The following is a 23563-nucleotide window of genomic DNA, read 5'->3' as shown; positions in this document are numbered from 1 at the left end:
GTAAGTAAGATTGTTTTTAAAGTGCAAGGAAATGATAAAACACATTTCAATATAGCGGTCACCTCTGGGGGAGGCAGAGAATGGGATCTGGGAGATCACCCAGGCAGCTTTGGGGGTGGTAATTATAAAAGTGGAAGGTGGGTCACAAATATTTGCCTTATTATTATTATAGTGAACGGCTTACATGTGTGTAATATATTCTTGTATGCATCACACTGTATACATAATATTAAAAAGAAATAGGGAAGCAGCTAAAATGAATTTAAAATAAAAGATAATAAAATGATAAGGGAAGAAAGAAAACATCGTCCGTGTTCTAGAAAGGCTCACACCCCAGCAGAAGAAAGAGCCATCTAAAAAATAATTATTAAATACAACATGGTTACCATAACAATAGAAATAAAAAAACTCTAAGGGAGTACATAGTATTTAAATTAATAGCAATGGCATGTGAAATTCAGATACCAAAGTGTCTTTGCATGTAAGAGCTTGGTTTAACCCTTTGTAAGTGTCAGTACAGTTTCCACCCACCCCCCCATGCCTTCCAGACTCCCAAAGTCTGGGTTCCACGGTCCTCCTCTGCACACTTATGGGACCCTGCACTTCCCCCAGGAACATGTTACACTTGTTACAGGGGGCCCCATGTTTACTATTACATCCCAGTACCTGGCTCACTTCCTGGCTCATCAATAACTACTTGTTAGAAAAACAAATGAGTAGCATTACTGGTTCAGTTCTGTTAAGTGGTGGCTGAGACTGAAGCGAAAAGGGAAGGGTGAAAATGAAAAGCTGGAGACTCCCATGGAAAATTCAAGAATGCCCCAGCTTTATACAGACAAAACTGCTTTACAATCCCTGGTAAGCGAGGCTTGGCAGGGTACGACACTTACAGATCCTAACCCACTGCTCCGTATGCCCTAGAGCTTCTCAGCCTGTGGCCTGGATCCTTCCCTTCTTCCCTTAACTGAGGGGGAAAGCATTGGATGTCAGGCTGTATCAGGTTCAGGCATAGCCTTCATCTCTCAAGAACAGTCAGGCCCGCCCATAGTCTCGGCAGAAATCAGATCTTCCTGGCAGAGGCTTGCAGAGCCTGCCTATCTCAGCCACAGGGGTGAGTACAAGAAGCCAAACACTTAGGAAGATCCAGTTTCCCTGAACCGTGCTGCTGCCCCACAAGCCAAGGAAGCATCCCTCTCTCTGAAACCACCACCAACTCCCTCTGCTGAAAAAGGACTCAGCAAACAGAACGGGGAGCTCAAAATGCTCCTCAGAGGTCAACAAAAGGATGGGACCCCCAACTCATGCCTGATGCACCAAGTGCCTACCGAACACTCAACAAACTGTGCATCACAGAGCATGGGACTGCGTGACCGATAACAATGGAAAAGAAAGCGGGGCATTGTTTTGGTCACAGACCAGCACGGTACAGATAAAAGGTCACCATGTTGGCAGGGATGTTGCTATGGATTTACTGTTTGCCTTGAAGCATTACAACAGAAGGCTTATTCTAGCTACGTTATCTGAGTGATACTGCATATGAAATTATGTTTAGCATAATATATTAGGTATCTATTTGGACATACGTTGATTCTCAAGTTCCCAAACTCCAGAGAGCTCATTTTAAATCACATCATAAAAATGTCTTCCCCTTTCTTCCATTCAAGTGAATTGGTATAGTCCTTGTTCCACACGCCACGTTCTTTCCAGGGCAAACAGATGGAAAGAGAGGATATGCCAGAAAGAAGAAATGGAAAATGAAAATGACATAAAAATAAAAATAAAGTTGCAAAATGTAATTTAGGTCAACTCCTCATGTGTTTTTAAAATCAGCACCAGCAGGCTCTGCGCATAGGGCTTTATATATATATATATATATATATATATATATTTTGGCTCAGATGTCACACAGGATTAGTGCAAAAGGAAAAATCCCAGCATGGGGCCTATTTTTATACAGATTAATCAATCATTTCCTCTCCCATCACTCCCCAAACTTTCAACTTAATGAAACTGGTCTCTTTTCAAGTATGTCATTTGCTGCACTCTGAACGGAAATCCTTTCAGGAAAGGAAGTGAGCTTAAACTTTGAACCTAGATTTTTAACTGTCATCACATTTTTAATTTATTATAAATATTAACAACTTATGCTATGGCTTAATCCCTTTTATCTAACAAATCCATTACGGAATGCTACCATATCCATTAGTGGCAGCAAAATGAGTGGGTAAACATTTGATTATATGTATGTGTAACCATTTAACAAAAAGAGAAAGGCATGCATTGGAAAAGAGAAAACAATTACATACATCTCACATTTTGTTAGGCACATCATTATGTACACTGAATGCCATAATTCCCAGCAGAATACCAAGCACATAGTTAGGTTCTTAGTAGTAAGTATTTGATAGAAGATTTGATAGGCTGAATGGAACCAAACTAAAGAATTGTGCAGGCTCTGAGCTATAGCCTTCCTTAACTACAGAGCACTGCAAAAATGGTGACGGTGATGCTCACAGGAACTGTAAGACAACAGCTAGTATTTTTTGTTTGCCATGTGCCATTGATTACGTCACTGAATTTTCAGAACAGCTTTATGTCACAGGCGCTATTATTATTCCACTCTACAGATGAGAAAACAGTCTTAGAGAGGGGATTCACCCATTTTGAGGTGGAAAAAAATCCTACATTATGCTGGTTTGCAGAGATGGGCAGGAGAATTTATCGCAGACATATTGGGATGGGGAAATGGGGCCTTATGCTACCAGTTGGCTGAAAAACATCAGGAAAAGTGTCATCAACATTGTTTCCATGTCTCCAAAACCATGATCACAACCGAGCTCATCATGCCCCCTTATTTGTCTGTTGTTCCTTTGAAAGTTGGAAATTATATTTATAAAATATTGAGGCAATGACCTAAAGCCTGACCTCAGTGACAAAGTCAGATGCAGACAAGTCACACACGGTCCATTTCACATTCTAAAAGGGTGGTACCTTTTCACCATTTTGGGCAGTTAAAATTGAGGCATGACTAACAGTTGTCCTTTGCTGAATGGTCGGTCATAGTATAGAAAAATAAGAGAAACTTACAATCTAGCATGATATTCTGTGCTCACTCTTATATGTGAATGAAACTGAATTTCCCTTATACCACATAACACGTGTTGTGCTTTTTGTTTAGAGCTGCCTGATGCTGCTATCGACTGTGGATAGTCTAAAAATCTAAATTTTACACAATTTCAAAGCTATTGAACTACAGTTAGGCTTACCATATGTAAAGTCTTTCTTTGTTTCCACTAATTAATTTCAACACCACAGGCATTAATCATTTGCCCACCAGATGAAAATCGCTTTAAGATGACTCATGTGTTTTACAACACTGCAAACCCAACCCGTATGTTCTTGGAATGCAGAGTAAAGAGGAAGTGTTAGATCAAATCAGTTAATAAAAAAAAAAAAAGAACACTCTTCCACATCCCAATTCCATGAACACGAAGAGTTTCAGAATTTCTACTCGATGCTACGTGAGAAAAGTAAATTAAAACTGGTCAGAGATGTGCTCTGAATAATTTCCATGAACCGGCAGACATGAGCACATGAGCAAGCTCTCTCTTGATAATAAATACATCGCATCTCGGCCTACACAGAGGCCTGCTGCAACTATGTACGGTGCCAATTAGCATTAATTGTGGTTGCGATCATCTATTCCCATAGCACAGGACTGAGTAAAGGCCAGGCTTTGCATTTACAAACACAGCATGCAATGCTCAGAGTTAGATGAGCATTCTAAAATGTAAAAGTCCACGGTCAATTTTTCTCATTTTGGCTTTAAATTGCGCAGACTCACAGGTGACAAGGGGTATTTAAAACAATAGATGTGTATGTGTGTGTGTGTGTTTAAAAAGTTTAGTTACAGACTTTGCATTCAGAATATCTGAGAGGCAGAGTTGAAAATTTGTTTTCAGTCTACATTTTTAGCCTGCCACAACTAACTTTACACACACATCCATACACAAAGACCATACCCTCTGTGATTCGATATAATTATTTACTTACTGTGACTAATGCTACTTACTTAGAAGGTTAGCTCCGTAGACTTTCATGGCAAACACTCCTCTGCAAACAGCCTCCCGCCACAGGCTGGGGGTATGTCTTGTGCAGAAATACAGTATGAGCAGCTCATCTCTCCACGGAGTACAGTCTCAGAGTGGGGTATCCATGGAGACAGAACCTCCTCCATGTGCAGGGCAAGGAAGTTACTCTGCTGGGCACCATAGCAACAGGAGGCAGAGGGATGCCTGGCCTATCAGGGAAGAGCAGAGGAGCTTCTCCCTGGTGACTGCAGCATTTCAAATGAAACCATCGCCCTCATGAATGGACACAAAGCATTTAAAGAAATACCAAACTGTCAAATAGAAGGAAATGCCTACACAACAGTCAGGGCTAATCCTCTGACAATGTTGGAGCTAAACGCTTGGGCTTTCTACAATGGTAATATCCCAATGGGCAAGGAAGAAATCACTGCAAAACCCCACACATTCCTAAATTTAATGGCAAGCATGTGAAGCTTTGGGGAAAAAAAATGCTTGGTGTAGTCCATGAATTCCAGCTACTTAAATATGCAAGGCACTTCACAGTGCTGCCCGAGAGAGAGGAACAGGAGAGATCTGTTGTTCTGAAGAGAGAAAAGGGAATCAAGGACTCTCTGGGACAACCTCAGCATAGTCCTTCCAAATGGGTTTGCTTAGAGTAAACACATTTATTAAGCTTCCACCAAAACCCTCCATTATATCAGAACAATTCTTACAAAAGAGGCATCTGTGATAAAACCAGACCAATGCAGAGGAGATGGTGAGTGGACATTCAAATGCCTTAATATGTGCTATATGTCAACTTTCCCCATTTCTTATTTAATAGCAATAATGCCAGTAATCATTTATGGAGCACATACTGTCCACCAGGCAAACACCATCACTACAAACGCAGCTTCCTGCCAAATACTGACACTGGTTTTTGCAAAGATACATGATGTACATATTTATCTCTGAAGCTGTGCTAACTGGTAAAATTTCCCCACTTCTTATTTAATAGCAATGATGCCAGGGATCAATGATTGAACACATACTGTCTACCAGGCAAACACCATCACTACAAACACAGTACTAACAATGCTTTTTGCAAAGATACATGATGTGCATGTTGGCCTCCTAGTGTGTGCAGTATGCATATGCTTTGCTATATACCCCACATTTTATGATTCTCACAGTAACCTGCAAAAGCCAAGTATTAATTATTCCTCCATATTACAAAGAAAAAGAAAAGATATTTTTTTATGTTACAAAAGAAACTCTTCTGCCCACTAACTTCTCTTCCCCCACAGCTCTGCAGGTGGCCTGGTCCACCCTATTCAGTGTCTAAATATAAAGTGATGTAACCCTCCTCCCACAATTACCTCTCAGAAAAGAAGAAACTCCATATATTAGAGTCTTTCCAAAGCCTCTTATTGCAGAGCTCTTGCTCATAATTACCTTCTTTGAACAAAAAGTGCCATTTGAAAAAGAGACATCAGTCAGAATTGACCTCAATCTGTGCAGTTTGGGCTGTCTTTGGAGGTCAACTGATGAGATTGTTTAAAACGAAGGAGGCCAAGAAAATAAAAAAACAAAACAAAACAGATTTTGTAACTCCTCGGACTCTTCCAGCCTTTAAAAGAACATTTTAAATAGCAATATAGTCGATGGTTAAATTGTACAGGTCACAAAAACCCGTATCCCTTGCAAACTGAACTCAAGAACAAAGTAGCTTCAGATAGTGAAGGATATTTATACAGATCCACAGGAAAACAGAAAAACCAGCTGTCCCTATGCTGCACAGCGGATGCTGTGACAACCTGCAGGTTATCCTCCAGTGTCTACCTTCATTCTCCCCTTCTTCCGCCGTAACAGCTGCCTATTTGACTAAAGGTCCTGGGATATAATTGCAAATGACTTCCGTGTCCTGACCTTAAAATGACTGAGTGCCCCTTGGTCCCTTTCCCCCTTCCCACTGCCCGGTGGATGACAGCCAACCTGACATAGCTGCCTACCAGCCTGGATCACACAAATACCTTTTGTTTAGCAAAAGACAAACTTCTGTCTGGTTTTAACCTCTGCATTTTAGAGGTTTTTTTTTTTTTTTTTTTTTTTTTACAGTAACTTAACTGCTACCCTCACAACACTTGTAGGCTTAAAAAAATGTCCAACGAGAGCACCAGACATGGATTCAAAATTGCTTCATATCAAACAAATTGGATGAAAGTGAAAATGATGTGCTTTAGAAAAGTCAGATGAGTTGAAAAGTAGCTCTAGGGGTGAGAACAACTGAATAAAAAATTTTATATTAACCATGAATACAAAAATCAATGTTTGTAGGGGCGCCTGGGTGGCTCAGTCAGTTAAGCGTCCGACTCTTGATTTCAGCTCAGGTCCTGAACTCAGGGTTGTGAGACGGAGCCCCCCATTGGGCTCTGCACTCAGTGGGGAGTCTGTTTGGAATTCTCTCCTCTCCCTCTCCCTCTGCCCCTCCTCCCACCACTCCCATGCTCTCTCTCAAACAAATAATTCTTAAAAAAAAATCAATGTTTCTAAATTAACAATATAGTATAATTAAGCACATTTAACTAAGATAACAAACTAAAAAACCCATCAGATACTATTTCATCCATATCCCTAAAGATTTACTCGAGCTAGCAAATGAAACAAAACTTTTTTATTATCATTAGGGAAACGGGGGGACATTATATTCGGTCATATACACTGTATCTCTATACTTTTCTCTGTCTCCACTGCCTCCTTCTTAGGTTGGCCATCTAAATGCAGTGTACCTGCTTCCTGATAATCCAAGCTCCACAGAGCAGCCGGAAGGATCTCGAATATTTACCTTAAATTATGTCTCTATTCTTAAAAACCCTCCAATGGCTTTCCAGTACTCTAACAATACAGACCTCACCTGCTACCCCTCTTTACCTTCTCAACTCACTGCCCCACCCACCCCTTACAACCCTCCCTAAACAGGAAGGAATATGCTAAGTTCTCAGCTCAAATGTAATTGCCCCAGACACTCCCTTGCCTCATCCCCAGTCACTGTCTATATAGCATTATCTTGCTTTGCTTGTCATTATCTGAACTCATCTTGTTTGTCTGCTTGTCTATCAGCCCTCTCCCCATGTTGAAGGCAGACTCCATGCGAACAGGTATCTTGTCTGTTTCTTCCCTCTATCCTTAATGCCTGGGGCAACGGCGTCAGCACAGAGTAAATGCTTAATAACTGTTAGTTGAATGAATGAATGAATGAATGAATGAATGAACGAATGAAAGAAAGCAAGCTAGTCAATGTACAGCCAGGATTCAAACCTAGGTTTAACGGAAACCTCTTATATGTGATAAAGTGAGTGTTTCCTTCCTTTCCTTCACTTAGACTAGGGCACGGACATCACCTTTCCACAATGCCATAAACATTCCAGCCCGTGCATCTCAAGTATAAGCGCACCGCAGCCAGGTTCCTGAAGCCATACCTCAGTTAACCATGACCTGCATCCTTGGCTGCTATCAGATACGAGCTTAGGGGGTAGAAAATGTTAATGTAGTGAATTACCCAAACGAACACACTATGTGGTTCAACACATAACTTTTTGTCAATAACCCTGCTGTAAACCAAAAGGCCACCCAACAAATTATACCAGCAAAGAAGACAGAGAGGTCAGGGTATTTACCACTCTGGCTCTTTTCCTGTCCGGGGCTTCATTCCTCTACCAAAGTGCACAGCTGCTTCACACATGGCCTCAGAATTTTCTCCCTCTGTGTTCTGGGCAACTCTACCCTCCCCTCAGCCCTTGAGGATATGGGAATGGCTCCAAGCTGTTGCCAGGGCCAAGCATTTCACCATGCCTTGTTGGATTCCCTTAATTATGCCCATTGCATGCATACAGTCTCTTCGATAAACCCACCTCAATTAGTACAAAAAAAAAAAAGGGTCCAATCTGTGGGGGCCTGGGTGGCTCAGTTGTTGGGCGTCTGCCTTCGGCTCAGGTCATGATCCCAGGGTCCTGGGATCAAGTCCCGCATCGGGGCTCCCTGCTCGGCGGGAAGCCTGCTTCTCCCTCTCCCTCTGCTGCTCCCCCTGCTTGTGTTCCCTCTCTGGCTGTGTCTCTCCCTGTCAAATAAATAAATAAACTCTTAAAAAGAAAAAGGAAAAAAAAAAAAAGGTCCAATCTAAAGCATATGTCTGCATGATTTATAACTCCTGGTTTCCAAGTTTACGTATAAAATAAGTTTCTAGGTTTATTTCTCTTATGTTGGCAGTCGATAAATATGTTTCACGGTGGGTGTGTGGTCTGCTGGAACGTCTGCCATGTATGGGAGACCAGTAATGCTTCGTTCTCAATACGTTAGAGCACTTAGTAAGCATTTGGCAGGCCCCCAAACCAGTGGCTTAGAACACTGTACATGCAATAAATCCTACCAGACCCAGAATTTGGATGGCAGTCACCTTTGGGAAGAAGAGGATTATAATTCACTAATTCTTAGGCAAAAACCATTAACGGACCATTTGGCACCATTACATTGATCGGGTGCACCATGAAAAGCACAGATGGGAGAAAGGCATGGAGTAAATATGTAACCCTGCCTTAAAGGTAAACCCTTCAGTCCACTCATCACATTTAAGCTTTATTTTACTGGTCTGGTGTCTGTTGGGGAGAAGTGATAGATTGTACAACAGTCCACCACAAAACATTCTCGGCATTATCCTTGGTGAACATTCTTTCGCTTGGGGGAAGAAAAGTTTCAGAGACCCATTTCAGTATAAATGCAAAAGCTCTTGTTTAAATTGACAAAGTCTAATGATCTCTGCTTAGGAAAGTATTCATGATATGCAGGGTAGCACAATAAACATCTTGACAAGTAGGAAAGGACTAGTGTATGATTAAGTGGAGAACACTGAAGACCTTATCATTCCTCTGATGTTCATATCCTCAGAGTTTATTGATCTGCCCCGAAACAGTCTTATGTGTTCAATTCTGTGGACTTTTATTGAAGTTACACTGAGGTTCATTGACTTTGTTATCAGCAACAGCCGGCATAATCTACATATGGGCTATATCAGCTAATTTATGAAAATTAGTAAGAATTTTTAGGGCTCTACAGACATTAAAGAAAAATAATTTCCGTCTTATTCATCACATCTTTCTCAATTGTCATGCTCCCTTATTGTAATTAAAATTATTCCTTTGAAGGCGGACTTTACAACCAGTGCCACGGTTAAGAGATAGTAGCAAGACTGCTCTGTTTAAAATCTGCTTACAAGCTGTGCCACCCTGGATAAGTTACTTAACTTCTCTGTGCCTGAGTTTTTCTATCTGTAACACAGGGGACAAGGGTATCCTTTTCTCCCATGGATGTTAGGATTAAAGAGTGACATGCTTGGACTTTTGCTGGGGACAGTTAGCGCTCCATAAATGTTTGCTAAAATTTTTTTTAAAAAAAGATTTTATTTTTTTTAAGTAATCTCTACACCCAACGTGGGGCTTGAACTCACAACCCTTAGATCAGGAGTCGCATGCTCTAGGGCGTGAGCCATCCAGGCACCTCTAGCTAAAAAATTTTTAAATCCAATTTCAGAGAGTTATTCAGGCCCCACAATTACATCCAATATGCCCTTCCAGATATTTTCATGAGGTTTTCAGTATCTAAAATACATTACAGCCTTTATTTGAGGCTGGGCTATGCTGCTGCAAGACCTTTGATTGTAATTATAAGCTATTAGAAAAATACCACCTTGCCAAGAAGGCTGGAAGTTTCCATAGAACCAAAATCTTTTAGCACTAAAATTTTAATTTTTTCCACTCTATGAAAATATTTCTAAAATGCTTGAGACATTTTTCTGCCCTCAGACTCATCAGTTTCTGCCGACTCCACCATCACAATGACTCAGTCTGTTTCTAGAACATTAATTACTGCACAAAGTGCTACAAAGCACTTAAACACTTAGAGGCCACTGTGCTTTTTAGCGGTCTTTTTTGTGCTCTTTCCTATTTTCCCATCTCTTCGTTGTCAAGCCATCAGCCGTCACTTCATACTGTTGTCAGTGTCCTCCTGGAGCAAACACTGCTCCCATTTTATGTGAATTAGGAGCCCAGGACATGCTAGAATGCTGTTTCAAATAAACACAGGTTCTGCATGAGAGTTTTAAAGGGTTTCCTTGTAAAGAAAGTGCATGGAATTTGTGACGTATATTTTAGGAGCTACAAAGGACCACTATGAACATTTACTGAGGAATTATTCTGTGGCAGGTCTAACAATGGGCACTTTACATTCGTTAGTTTATTTGATCTTCGAAACAACCCATTCTACAGATGCTGCATACGAGGTTTCGGGAAGATAACAAGCAGTTGAAGAACACATGGTTATAAAGTGGCGGCATGAAGATTTGAACCTAGTATGTTGGACACCGGAGTCTGGTGGCTCTGACACACACTTTTCCCCCCAAGGACAAGCCAAGCTGAGTAACCTGGGGAAGAAGCTGTGCATGTCTCCGCTCTCAACTCCCCTCTAGGTAGCTCATGTTATTTTAAGAATGGTTTCTCTCAGGTAAGTTGTCTAGCTCTCTTTGATCTCACGTGACTAACTCGGAAGTGAAAGCAAGCTCGTGATAAGCACAAGAACATCTGTAGCTATCTGCTGTGTGAGAAAGAGCCTCCATCTACAACAGGAACCAGTGTCGATTAATTGCTAACCTAGTTGGTGCCTTCTAGGCATATGCCTAGCATATGCCTTTGAATGTGGGAAATAGCCTTTTTAAAAAGTAACCAGGCCTCTGTTATTGTTGTGAGGTTATTATAGTTCATCTGGCCAGGTCTCCAATTGCCTTAGCCCGGTGGTGTCAGATGACAAGGGAATACTATCTTAGTTTGAATGTTGATGGCACACAGTGACATATTTCAACATTTCAGTTTCTAAAAGTGGATTTCTTTTAAATTATAGTGACCCTAACCATTTGCTCTTTATCTGTCTCCTCGATCAGCCGGTGTTTTTTTTCTCCCTTTCTTGTCTTCTGATTATTTGTTTAAATCATGTAATTGTTTCCCCAGCTCTCCATCAAGCCTTGTGGAGAAAGAATTCAGTATTTCTTTCTGTAAAATAATGACACCAGGTCTTTTTCTTCCCTGGACTAAGCTACACCAAGTAGTAAACCCACATTAAAGGAGGCCCAGGAATGTCATTTAATGTACTGGTGCAGTAATGCAGTCAGGCCTTGCAGGTCTGGGTGGGAACGTCAGGAAGACTGCAGACCAAACTTGACCAAACTGCACCTGGGAGAAGGATTGTTTCCACCGTGGATTCCTCAGAGCTCCCAGACGGAATGCCTTCATTCCTTTCCTCCTGATCGGCACCATAGGCCAAATTTATCACATGGTATTCTGCTTCCGTTATAAGCTCCCTAAACGCAGGGCTGACCCTGAGGTCTTCTTTGCCCTGTCTCTCCGACGCTCTTCCCATGCCAAACACAATTCCTTGTATATGGTATACACTGTGTTTCTCATTTAAGTATTTACTGGACACCAAGTTTATGACAGGCACCGTATCAGGCTCTGGAAATTCCGTCTTGAGTGTTTCCTGAATTGACTGGTAGATAAAAGGAAACCATGAAAATGCAAAGCCATTATCCAGCTGGACCGTAGGGATGTTTTCTTTTGCTCTTTGGTGGCAATTTTTAATTAAATCTGCATAGGCATTAAGTGATGGAAGCCAAAGTGACAGAAGGCTCACCACCTCTGAGAAGCTCCTGAACAAGCCCTGCCTGAGGCCCTGCCTGAGGAAGGAAGGTCTCGCACGCTGTGTGCACATGGTGCCCAGTTGGCAAGGTGCAGGCTTGCTCAGCCCACCTTCCTAAGCTTTTCCCAGCATCCTGTGACAGATCTTCCTTCTCCTTCTGCATCAGATGCTCAGTGAGCATCTTAGCTCTTTATCTGAATGACTAAAGGGGCATTTCAAGAACTCCTTTTTGAGGTGAAGAGCAGTTTTCCAGAATCTAGAACAACGGACCTAAAATTAAATGGGCTTGGGTTATTTAACGTTGAAGAGGCCCAGAACATCCGTATAAGAGACACTAATTACTTGCTATTTTAATAAACTGGTATTGGTTCTAACGAGTTGATTTATTTTAAAAAAAGTAGAGCGCACACAGAGAGCTGAGGATGGGTTTGGGCTGAGGGGAGCCGGTCACTTGGGGCTGGGGAGGAGGGAGAACATTTTAACCTGAGAGCATTATCTTCTTGTGGTTTAACAGATGATGTCTCTGCATTTTATAAATTGTGGAGTCATCTGGGGGCCTCATTTCCAGGATTTCCTCTCTTCATATTTATGAGACTGACAGATCTATTCTGCTGAAAGTTCAGAGAACTATATGTCATGGTGCAGATTTTTCTACAAAGAGCTTACTGTACAGAACTGGGTCCTCCTCAAAAGCTCGAGCAACTTTTTCATTGATGACATTAGGAATTTTAGGCAACTAAGAAAGAAACTTTAGGGATCCCTTCGACCTTGGTTAAATGCAAATAAATAAAAACACCGCGTGGTAAAGGCTGCTTAGGTGATATGTATGCTTATGAGCAAGGAAATCAGAATTCTGGTGACAAAAGTTGGTGTTTGACAAAAGTGATGTTTCAGGTTCTGCCTCTGGGCAAGGGTCATTAAGTTAGGATTCATAATTTCTAAGAAAGGAGGTCCAAAAAACCTCAGAAATAGTAAGTGATATTTTGTGCGTATGGGTATTTTTCCAGAGCATGGTTTCATGGCCTTCATGATTCTCAAAGGATCCATGAATTAAAACAACACAAAGAACTGTTCTTGTTTTCTCCCATTTTTCCATTCTTCCTTCCTTCTTTCCTCCCTCCCTTCATTTTTTGTCTACATTTTCTTCAGGATGACCTAAGGCCTTAAACATGCTCAGCAAGACAAGTGGCTGATCCTTAGCAAGTTGAGTACCTACTGTAGGATTAAGGACTTGCTCAGTGTGAATTCTGCACACACACAAAGGGTTTTAAGCCTTATGTTAACATTTGATTATTCCTCTTATGATTATTGAAACAAGGAAGGGCAATGATAATCTTAACTTCCATTTAATCTTAGTTTGTTCTTGCTGCACCATACCTGTCTCCTGTGTCCCTGCTTCCTTTGTATTGTCACCACTGTAAAATGTTTTTGGAATAAGGCGGGAGGTGGGGCGTGGGAAACCAAAATGAAATAATTTTAAGTTGCATTCAAACCCTACAATACCTGCACAGTGAAGTCACACTTTCTTTGCAATTCATGAAGCTGGCATTCTTTCCCGCACCATTTTATCTTTTCAATCCCACAGCCTACCTTTGCTGTCGAGCCCCCACAATGCACTGGACTCTGTGTGGTAGGAATAGAAAGGGGATGACAAGGCTCCTGCTCCTAAACTTACATCCCATATGTTAGAGAAACAGATTCTACTGGTGAGTACTCTCAGGTTAAAAGAAAATTGAGAAGATTTTTCCAAAGAACATGTACAAATGGCCCATAAGCACATGAAAAGATGCTCATTGTCATCAGCCATCGAGGAAATGTAAATCAAAACACTATGAAATACCAGCTCACACTCACGAGAATAAGTATAATAAAAAAGACAGTAACAGCCGTCAACAAGGATGAGGAGAAAGTGGAACCCTCATACGTTGCTGGTGGGAATGTAACATGGTGCAGTCATTTTGGAAAAGTCTGGCAGTTCCTCAAAGAGTTCAGCGTGGTTACCATATGACTCATCAATCTCTTACCTAGGCATATACCCAAGAAAACTGAAAGCATATTCACAAAAAACTTTTCCATGGATGTTCACAGCATCATTATTCATAAGAGCCAAGAAGAAGAAACAACACAAATGTCCATCATCTGTGAATGGATAAACAAAATGGGGGGTATAACCACACCAAGACAAGATGTTAATAAAGAAAAAGCTGGAGGTAGCAGTGCTGGAGAGGTATGTGAGAACTCTCTGTACTCTCCATTCCGTTGTCATGTAAACCTAAAATTGCTCAAAAAAAAAAAAAGTCCATTTTAATGTGTGGTACAGCCATACAAGGGAATAATATGGAGCCATAAAAATGAATGAAATTCAAATGCATGCTACATTGATGAACTCTGAAAACATTATGCTAAGTGAAAGAAGCCAAATATGAAAGGCCACATACTGTACGATTCCATGTCTATGGGATGTCCAGACTGGGCAGGTCCACAGAGAGAGAGGTTAGTGGTTGCCAGGGACTGGGAGGAAGGGAGAGTGGAGAGGGGCTAATGGGCAAGGGGCTTCTTTTGTGGGATGATAAAAATGTTCTGAAATTAGATTTTTTTGAATAAACTTTTTCAAAACTATAATTTTGAATATACTACAAACCAGTGAATTGTATACTTTAAAAGGGTAAATTTTATGGTATGTGAATTGTATCTCAATTTAAAAAAGAACCACTGAGCTGAAGGAGGGAAGGAGGCAATTCTCGTTCTTGGGTACACAGGTAATGGTTTATTTGTTGGCTCTAATCACATGATACTCTTTAACTCACTGTCTCCGTCTCAGGTATTGAAGGTATCCAACACCCTTTTTACAATAACCATTTTTCTCTTTTATATGCTGGCTTCCCCACTGTGTATCATTCCCTTTCTTTTTCATATTATTTCAAAGCAAAGGACTGTTCACAAATTCATCATGACTACCGTTTATCAGGAGCCTAGGAACGAGGGGATTTCCTTCTCACACAGTTTAAGTTTTACCCTGAGACTAGACAACATTGTCTCTGGTTGACCAAAAGCAAGATGAAGAATAATCCATTAAGATATGCTGTGCAAATCAATTATTCAGGAAAAACAAAAGCAGACAGAGATGCAAGAGGACACAGGACCAAGCCTTGGCTCCATTGAAAAAAACCGTCTATAGCTCCTTGCACAATGATACCATCACCAAAAAAATGAGAAGACAAACGTTAAGGAATGAGGACTCATGAAAGTCATTAATCTGTCCTTTCAGGCTCATAAGTACGTACAGCATTAACTGTGGGTATTGAAGAAAATAATGCAATATACAGGCTGTCTCTCAATGTCAACGCTCAGGGTCTTTTACTTAAAAGTTATAACTTTAGTTTTATTAAAACTATACTTGCTCATATACTGCATATATTTCTGGGATATAAAATATTTATTTATATACTGCCAATTCTGGGAATTGACATTTTCTGGCGTTCATGGTATCTTATGCAACAAAAATCTCCATTTCGTCTTATATTTTGTAACTGTTGAACATCTATATGTATACATATAACATCATACTCATATTTAATTCTTTAAAAGCAAATAAAATCACTAGGTTAGTCAGTCTGCTCACCTATAGATTCCCATCAAGATAACCTGTTCTTTTCATAATCTGTGGGCACTTTAGACAGTACCAAGTAATTTCTTAGTAAAATTTATGCTAGAATTACATAGTTTAAATGTCTGTTAGACCATCCACTTTACATGTCTCCAACTTTGCTCCTTTTCTATGCCTCTATAATGCACATACATCCCTGTCTTATTCAATTATTAACCATCAGTACAGAAAACATTCCACTCTCTGCCCTACCTCCCTAAAAAAAGGGAGATGTTTCTGGGTACTGAAACAGCATCAGTACTGTATTCCCTGTCCTGATATACAGGCTTTTCATTTCAAATGTGAAATCACTCCAGTCATAACTGTTCTGAGAAAAGTATGAAGAGTGAGTGCGTTTACCTGGCTTTACAAGGCCTGACTTTGGTTCCTTCTTATATCGAGATGACTGGATGCTTCCTTCACCAACCATTCCAACTGTGCATTTCTTTCTGGAAAAGTCTTCATCACTTCCAGGGCAAAAGCCAACAGGGCTGTTTCCAGTATCAGAGGGCGTCTTTACAGGAGACACTGACTGGCTGCTAGGACAGCCTGTGTCATCTGGAAGACAGGATTCAGTAAGTGTTTAATGAGGAGGAAATCAATGATGGCAAAGAGAAGCCATGCAGACGCGCACTCACACAAAACGTACTTTGCTTATGAGGACCTGGGTAGACGCCTGCGGATGCCTCGCCGTTTATTTTCCATATTTTGGCCAATTTTGTTAACAAAGAAAATAACGGGTATCGTAAAACATATCTTAAAGCAAAACCTTCTAAGCTTTTTGGACCACAAATATTTCCGTAACTTTCATGCCAACACTTAAAGGTTTGTCTGTTTTAACACTTCAGGGAGTATATTTTTGGGTCAAAATTGTTCATAGATTTTTTTGATGCAGTTAGTAATAAAGAGTTCACCACAGCAAACCAAGGGCATTACTGTGAGTAAACACATACAACTCTTCAGAGTTGTTTGTGTTAGGAAAAAAAAGTTACTTGAATATTATTGACCACACCCAGTTTTTGATCACTTGGCCCATCAACTGGTTAACAGAGTTTAATAGATAAGAGATCTGGCTTTTGAAGTTCAAGGGAGCAGGAAAAAAGTTTTTTTTTTTTTTTTTATTAAGTATCCTGTTTTATTAGCATACATACCCACCCCAAAATATATCAATCCAGTATCTTGCTGTCTGGGATAAACTGATAAAATGAAAATGATATTCAAATTAGAAATATTCCCTTAGTTTTCAAGTTATAGGTTATTACTACGGTCATTATTATAAGCTAATATGCATGATAGGAAGTGACCTGAGTAGATGCTTATGAGGCAAACAGGAAAGTCATACCGCTGACCTCCTATAAATGCTTTTCATATTTATTAAATATTCATGATGGTTGGTTAATTCATTTATACTTTGATGAGAATTGTATGGGGATTTAAAGTAAATCAATATTACTTAAAGTCTGTCTCCTCCAAATAGTCAATTAGTGGTAAATATTCATTACTAAATAATTCTTTATTATACAGAAATATTTTGATGGCAGAGCTACTTTAGTAACTCATTAGACAAAAAAAAAAAAAAAACAACAACAAAAAACCCAGAGACTTTTAGTACTAATACCTTTTAGGACTATTACACTTTTATGAATATTAAAGGAAGAAAAATTGCCATCTGTGAAAGGCTCTCTTCAACTCCACAGCTTTAATAAAGACAGAAACAGAACTAGGCATGAATAAAATATACTGGTTGCCTGAATAAAGATGACTAGAATCCATCTAAAAAAATCATGGCCATTGCTTCATTTTTGGCTTTCATTTCAGATTTTATTATGAAATAGCCCCAGTTTCTGGAACAAAGTGAACTTGGCACTGGTAAAATGATTCATTTCTCTGAATATTCTTCTTCTTCTGTTTTTTTTCCTGTTGGACATATTAGTATCCACAGGACCTCACTGACGCATTTCTGGAAGCGAGTAGTTTTTAGTGCCCTGCTCATGCCTTCTGCCTTTGCTGCTCACTTAGAGTCCCCTGTCCTTACCAAACTCCGGAAGAAACTCTGGCCATGAAGGAGGGGGCTAAGAGCCCCTCCTGGCGGTTACTGCTCAGCTCTTTCATCGCTTATTTTCCCTGCCTTTCTGTGACATTTGCATGTCCCATGCTGCAACCCAAAGAAAGCCCAGCTCCCCTCTAAAGGGGCAAAGCTGCTAATTGCTCAGACAGATTCCAGCATTCTTACAAGGCTCAGAGGCCTGAACATCACCTCAGGAGGGGCTCCTTCTTTTCTGATCCCCAAGCAGATAAACCCAAGCAAACGCAGTCTAATCATTCGAAATTATCCATTGCCTTTAGAATTATTTCCTTATGAGTCACTTCCATAAATTACTTCTTTTGAAAGAGAGATGGTCCAAATAAATAAAAGTCTGTGCTTCAGAGTCTCTAACCTAAAAAGAAATCTTTCTTGAAAACACTCAGACTCAAGGGGACAAAATCAATTTCCAGTATTGAGAAACACTGTCAAGATTATAATTTAACTAAATAGAAAGCAAATGTGCTTTGTTGGTTCTACTATCATTTTGCCAGAGTTAAATGAGAAGGAATATGTATAAGCCAAGTTTTCAGTACTAATAATGTCAAGAATTAAGTGCTAGGGTCTGGTTAAAAATTGGGACCCGGAATTATTTAGAATAGTGGCAGTTTAGGGAAGGTAGCAGAAATTTTTTTTACCTGGAATATGTGTTTCACAAGTCATCAATATTTACAGCTAGTATCTCCAGGGGAAGGGACTGAGAAGATGAAGACCTAAATAAAATCTAACTTTCAGTACCTCGTACAGCATCTGAATCACTACATAAACGTGTCCCCCCAACATCTCTTAACTGTCTAATATCGTGCTTCATATTGAGGGAGAAACAAGGGGAATACAGACATAATCTTTCATTGGTTAAGCTAAGTCTTGGCATTGACTCAGCCCACAGGCATTATACCCAGCCCCCATACAGATGGAGCTTATAAATAAGCAAAGGAGTTGGGTAAATATCACTTACAACGCAAACCGGCAAGCTTCTTAAAACAAATCCATACTCAAGAAAATCGGTGAGTTATCAGAGAAGTTTGGGGTATTCACCTTGTCTTGTCTGATGAGATCAACACTAACAAAGGTATCTAGTTTGGGGTATTCACCTTGTTTCGTCTGATGAGATCAACACGAACAAAGGTATCTAGTTTGGAAAGGAAAGGGCATTGATTTTCCTACTAGAGAGAACAAACTTTAACTTATGCAAAGTAAGACCCGAGCAAAGGCAACAAAGGTTCATGGACCAGGGAGTCATCTGGTAGCCTGTGACACCTGAGGTATTTTCCTCTGTGCGGCACTGAAAAAGTAGTCATTTTTTCCAGCAAGTCTTGTTTAAGGCTTCTTTCCCCCTTTCCCTCCCCTTCCCTTCTCCTCCACCTTTTCAACTTCATGGTCACAGCTGGAAGCAAACTGCTAGTCCAGATGAAAGCAATACTCCTTCCCAAAATTCTATGTAAAATATGTTTCCTTCACATTTACTCCAAGATTCTAAGAAGACTAAAGCCAAGTTGATGCTCCTTGGTTACTCATGTCTAATCTTACTATGTGCCAAACTACATGTGGATCAAGCACATATTAAACAGATTTATTGGGGTGCCTGGGTGGCTCAGTCGGTTAAGTGTCTGCCTCCGACTCAGGTCATGATCCCAGGGTCCTGGGATCGAGCCCCGCATCGGGCTCCCTGCTCAGCAGGAAGCCTGCTTCTCCCTCTCCTTCTGCCTGAAGCTCTCCCTGCTTGTTCTCTCTCTCTCCGTCAAATAAAATCTTAAAAAAAAAAAAACACAAAACAGATTTATTTATTAAACCCACTTCGGTTAAACCCTTTGAGTATGCCTTCTGTTTCCTGTTGCTACTAGCTCAATTTGTCCTGTGGAATCCATAGATTTATAACTACAATATTTATAATTATGGCTTTTATTATGTTAGTATAAAGAAATTATCAATTACAAAAAATTCTAATAGGACACCATGAGGAAACTATTTCAGGGCAGGAAATGACAGAAATCCTGAATGATCTACCCAAAAAGTGTGGAGTGTTTCAAATTTCCAGAAAAATGCCTGAGAAAAACATGAACATTTCAGCCTGGTTTTGGCAGAGGGAAGTTTTGCTGCAAGGCTTTAGGAAGAGCATGTGGAAGACTGTCAGTCCCTGGAGAGAGAGGAGTTTTTCTTTTAAAATATACACACACACACACACACCCTCCCTCAGTGCTTACATAATTGAGCTTTTACACTTCTTCATTATTCATGGTCAGTATAACTTCATTAAAAAAAAAAAACATAAAACAGGGGTGCCTGGGTAGCTCAGTCGGCTAAGCATCTACCTTAGGTTCTGGTCATGATCTTGAGGTCCTGCGCAGCAGGGAGTCCACTTCTCCCTCTCCTTCTGCCCCTCCCCCTGCTTGTGATCTCTCTCTCTCTCTCTCTCTCTCTCTCAAATAAATTAAAAAAAAAATCTTTAAAAATAAATAAATAAATAAAATAAAACAGGACCACGTTTCATGTTATATATGTTGTGATCCGTCTGAAAATATAGGATAACTTCCTTCTGGGGTCATTAATTTTTAAATCCCACTTCAATGGGCCCAGGATGGTCCCTGGTGGAACACGGGTAAAACTGACCCTTATTAAGGCTATTTTTGATCACCATCTATAGGGAAGGAGACTAATTCACATTTCCTCCTTGATTTACACCAAGGGATAGGTTATTTTGTTCTTGTTGTTCATTTGCTTTGAATCTGTCAACACACAGGTTGAAGGATACAGAAAGAATACTCACAGATCCAGGAAATCCCAGAAGTTGTGGCCCATCTCAAGTGCTGTAAGAAATGCACCTACTAAATAGTTTCCAAATTGTTGTTAAGGAATAAAAAGGTTAAAGTCTGTAAGGACAGATGAGAGAAATAGGCATCTATTATAATTTTGTAGCCTGGAGGTGGTTAAAAAAATGTTTTTTAATCTATTTTTCCTCTCTCTTTACAAGCTCTTTGAGAATATGGGATATAGTTAATAATTGGACAATTACTCTACTTACAATTCTGAAAAAAGATGTATCTTTTAAAATAATTTGTATCTTATTTTAAATGCACTAAAGGAACTTGCTGAATTAAAGGAAATCTGTTGGGGTTGTTAAAATTTTAACTTAATCTTTGATATTATCAAAGTAATAATTCTTAATGCAGAGGATCTAGATAGAATGCAAAAGAGTATAAAGAAGGAAAGAGAAAATAAAAGGACAACAGTTTCCTAAAACTGTGGTACCCAGAAAAAATATTGAACAATCCAGCCTACGTCTTGATTTTTTAATTATGCATATGGTTTACTTGCTCACTTGCTTTTTGCTTTGCTTCAACATACAGTATATTCGGTTTCATTACTCTGTTACTGAGCACTTTCCTGTGGAACTTAGGCTATAAAGAAAGAAGCTATTAAAGACTGACAGGAGCCAACACAAAAGGGCCCACATTGCCAAAGATGGAATAATTTGAGCATCAGAGAAAACAAACAACTAATGCAACTGACTGATAACCACTGGATATCCCCCCCCCCCCAAAAAAAAAATCTGTGAGCCATGGTCATACAAAAAAGTGAAACTAAAGAAGGAAAGAAAGACCCTTTCCACCTAAAAGAATCCCAAAGCACTGGAGCTCATTGGCAGTGGCCCAGGGACCAATTCTTTGTATTGAAATTTGGTAATTAAAAGGAAAGAAAGAACTAGGGTAAGTCCTGATTGAAAAACCATTCCTATACAAACTATGTTTCAGTATAACTGAAACCCTTCATTGATGTTACAAAGTTCTTCCTTACGGAAGCATCTGGTTAATGAAAATAGATGGAATAAGGGAAACAGAAAGTTACTATTTTGAAATTATTTCTAATGAAATAATTGATTTAGAGAACCACATAATGGATAGAACCATTAGACAATAGTCTGATAGAGAATTTACAGTGAAGGGCTCAGGCCTTACCCATGTGCACCCATTCTCAGCATCACCAAGGGTGGGAAAACGGACATTATGTACCTTCTGATGGGATGCCACATGAAACACTCAGCGTTCCCCATGAAGTATTCTTGCCATAAAAATTTCCCCTGCATCTAACCAAGCTTTAAAGCCAATGTCCACCTTCTAAAATATATAGAGAATAGAGAGTAATGAGTCAAATCAGGGGCTGGCAAGCCGCAACCTGCAGGCAAATTCTGCTTGCTGCCCACTTTTGTAGACAGAATGTTATTGGAACACAGCCATGTTGAATCCTTTAGATATTGTCCACTGTGGCTATCAAGCTACAAGGGCAGAGTTGAATAATTGTGACACAGATCATCAGCTAGCAAAGTTGTAAATATTTACTATTTTGTACCGAAAAAGTTTCTCGGCCTCTGGGTTAAATGCTATGAGGAAGCAAACGGACACCTTCAAGACAACTGGGGTTATTTCCATGTTCTCTATCATACCAAGGAATTATGTTAATTGTGTAGTAATGAAAATGGCACTATGATTATGTAAGAAAATGTCCAGTTTTTAAAGAAATGCAGGCTGAGGTGTGTAGATGGATATGAAATGACATGATGTCTGGAGATTTGCTTTTTAAAATGCTTCAGCAAACTAAAAAAAAAAAAGGAATAGATGTAGCAAATATGATGATATCCTGTCATTACTTAATCTGGACAAAAGCAGTATATGGGAATTCATTGTAATATTCTGTTTTTGAGTATGTTTTAAAAAGATTCATTTTATTTAATTTCTCAAAAAACATTTTAATGAGCAATTTTTAAAATAGATTATAAACATATCACCTAAAAATCAATTCCATCTTGTAGCATTTCTTAGGTTGTTTCCAATGTTGTCCTATTATTGAAATTGTTTTAATAACATTTTTTAAAAACAAATCTTTAGGTGCCTGGGTGGCTCAGTCAGTTAATTGATTTCAGCACAGGTCATGATCTCAGTGTCACAAGATCAAGCCCCATGTTGGGCTCACACGCTGGGTGTGCAGCCTGCTTAAGATTCTCTCTCTTCCTCTCCCGCTGCCCACCTCGCTCCGCTTACATGCATGCGAGCTCGCTCTCTCAAAAAATAAAAATAAAAAATAAAAAAATAAATCTTTGGTCAAATTTTTTATTATCCCATGGAATGTATATCCCAAGTGGAATTACTAAGCCTTCAAAGAAGTTTGAGACAACTTAAATTCTTATTATTGAATGACAGTATCCCACTTAGAAAAGTCCTGCCAATATTGAATACTATTTGTTTGCATTTTTGCCAACTTAATAATGAAAAATATATTTTTGATGTTTTAGTTTGCACATATTTAATTATTAGTGAGGCTTAATGTCTTTCATAGGTGTGCTGGCCTTTTTTGCTTATTCTATGAATTGTTAGTTTGACAATTTTTCTACTAAGATATTAAGGATTTCTTACCGATCTGTAAGAAATCCTTATATATGAAAAGCATTATGTTTCACTGAGTTCGTTTGTTTTTAATTTATAATGTTTTGACTTTTTTTATATTTTATTTATGTTTTGACATTTAAACCTTTTTCTATTTCTAGTTGTCAAATCTCTCCATATTTTCCTTGGTGATTTTTTCCAATGTTTTAATACTTAGAATATCCTTCACTCTAAAATCAATTAAATATTTACTTATACTTTCTTCTAGATATTTATAGTTTCACTCTTCATATAAATTTAATCCATCTCAGGCTCCTGGGTGGCTCAAATGGTTAAGCAGCTGCCTTCGGCTCAGGTCATGATCTCCAGGTCCTGGGATGGAGCCCCACATCAGGCTCCCAGCTCAGCAGGAAGGCTGCTTCTCCCTCTCCCTCTGCCTGCCGCTCCCCCTGCTTGTGCTCTCTTTCTCTGTCTCCCTCTCTGTCTCTCTCGCAAACGAATAAACAAATACAATCTAAATAAATAAATAAGTTTAATCCATCTGGAATTCATTTTAAAATGCAGTGTGAGGTTAAATACTAACTTTATTATTTTTTTTAATTTTAAGAAGTCTATTCTTTCCACATTACTTTGCAATGCTTTTTTGATA

The 23563-nt window shown here is 39.4% G+C and overlaps 1 protein-coding gene across 2 annotated transcripts in view; it reads right to left on the bottom strand.

Annotated features, from left to right (window-relative positions):
• Positions 1 to 23563, bottom strand: part of SYBU (syntabulin) — a 69584-nt gene that overhangs the window by 28825 nt on the left and 17196 nt on the right. For both annotated transcript variants that reach the window (XM_028122526.2, XM_028122525.2), the window contains one exon: positions 15814 to 16011. In XM_028122526.2, the coding sequence (XP_027978327.1) occupies positions 15814 to 16011 (198 nt within the window). The remainder of the gene's footprint in view (positions 1 to 15813; positions 16012 to 23563) is intronic.

The sequence above is a fragment of the Eumetopias jubatus genome, unplaced genomic scaffold (assembly GCF_037043125.1).
Source record: "Eumetopias jubatus isolate StellerSeaLion01/CBP00866 unplaced genomic scaffold, mEumJub1_p1.0 scaffold_4, whole genome shotgun sequence".
Lineage (NCBI taxonomy): Eukaryota > Metazoa > Chordata > Mammalia > Carnivora > Otariidae > Eumetopias > Eumetopias jubatus.
Note: the sequence above shows the minus strand (reverse complement) of the source record. Positions and strands in the feature narration are given on the sequence as shown.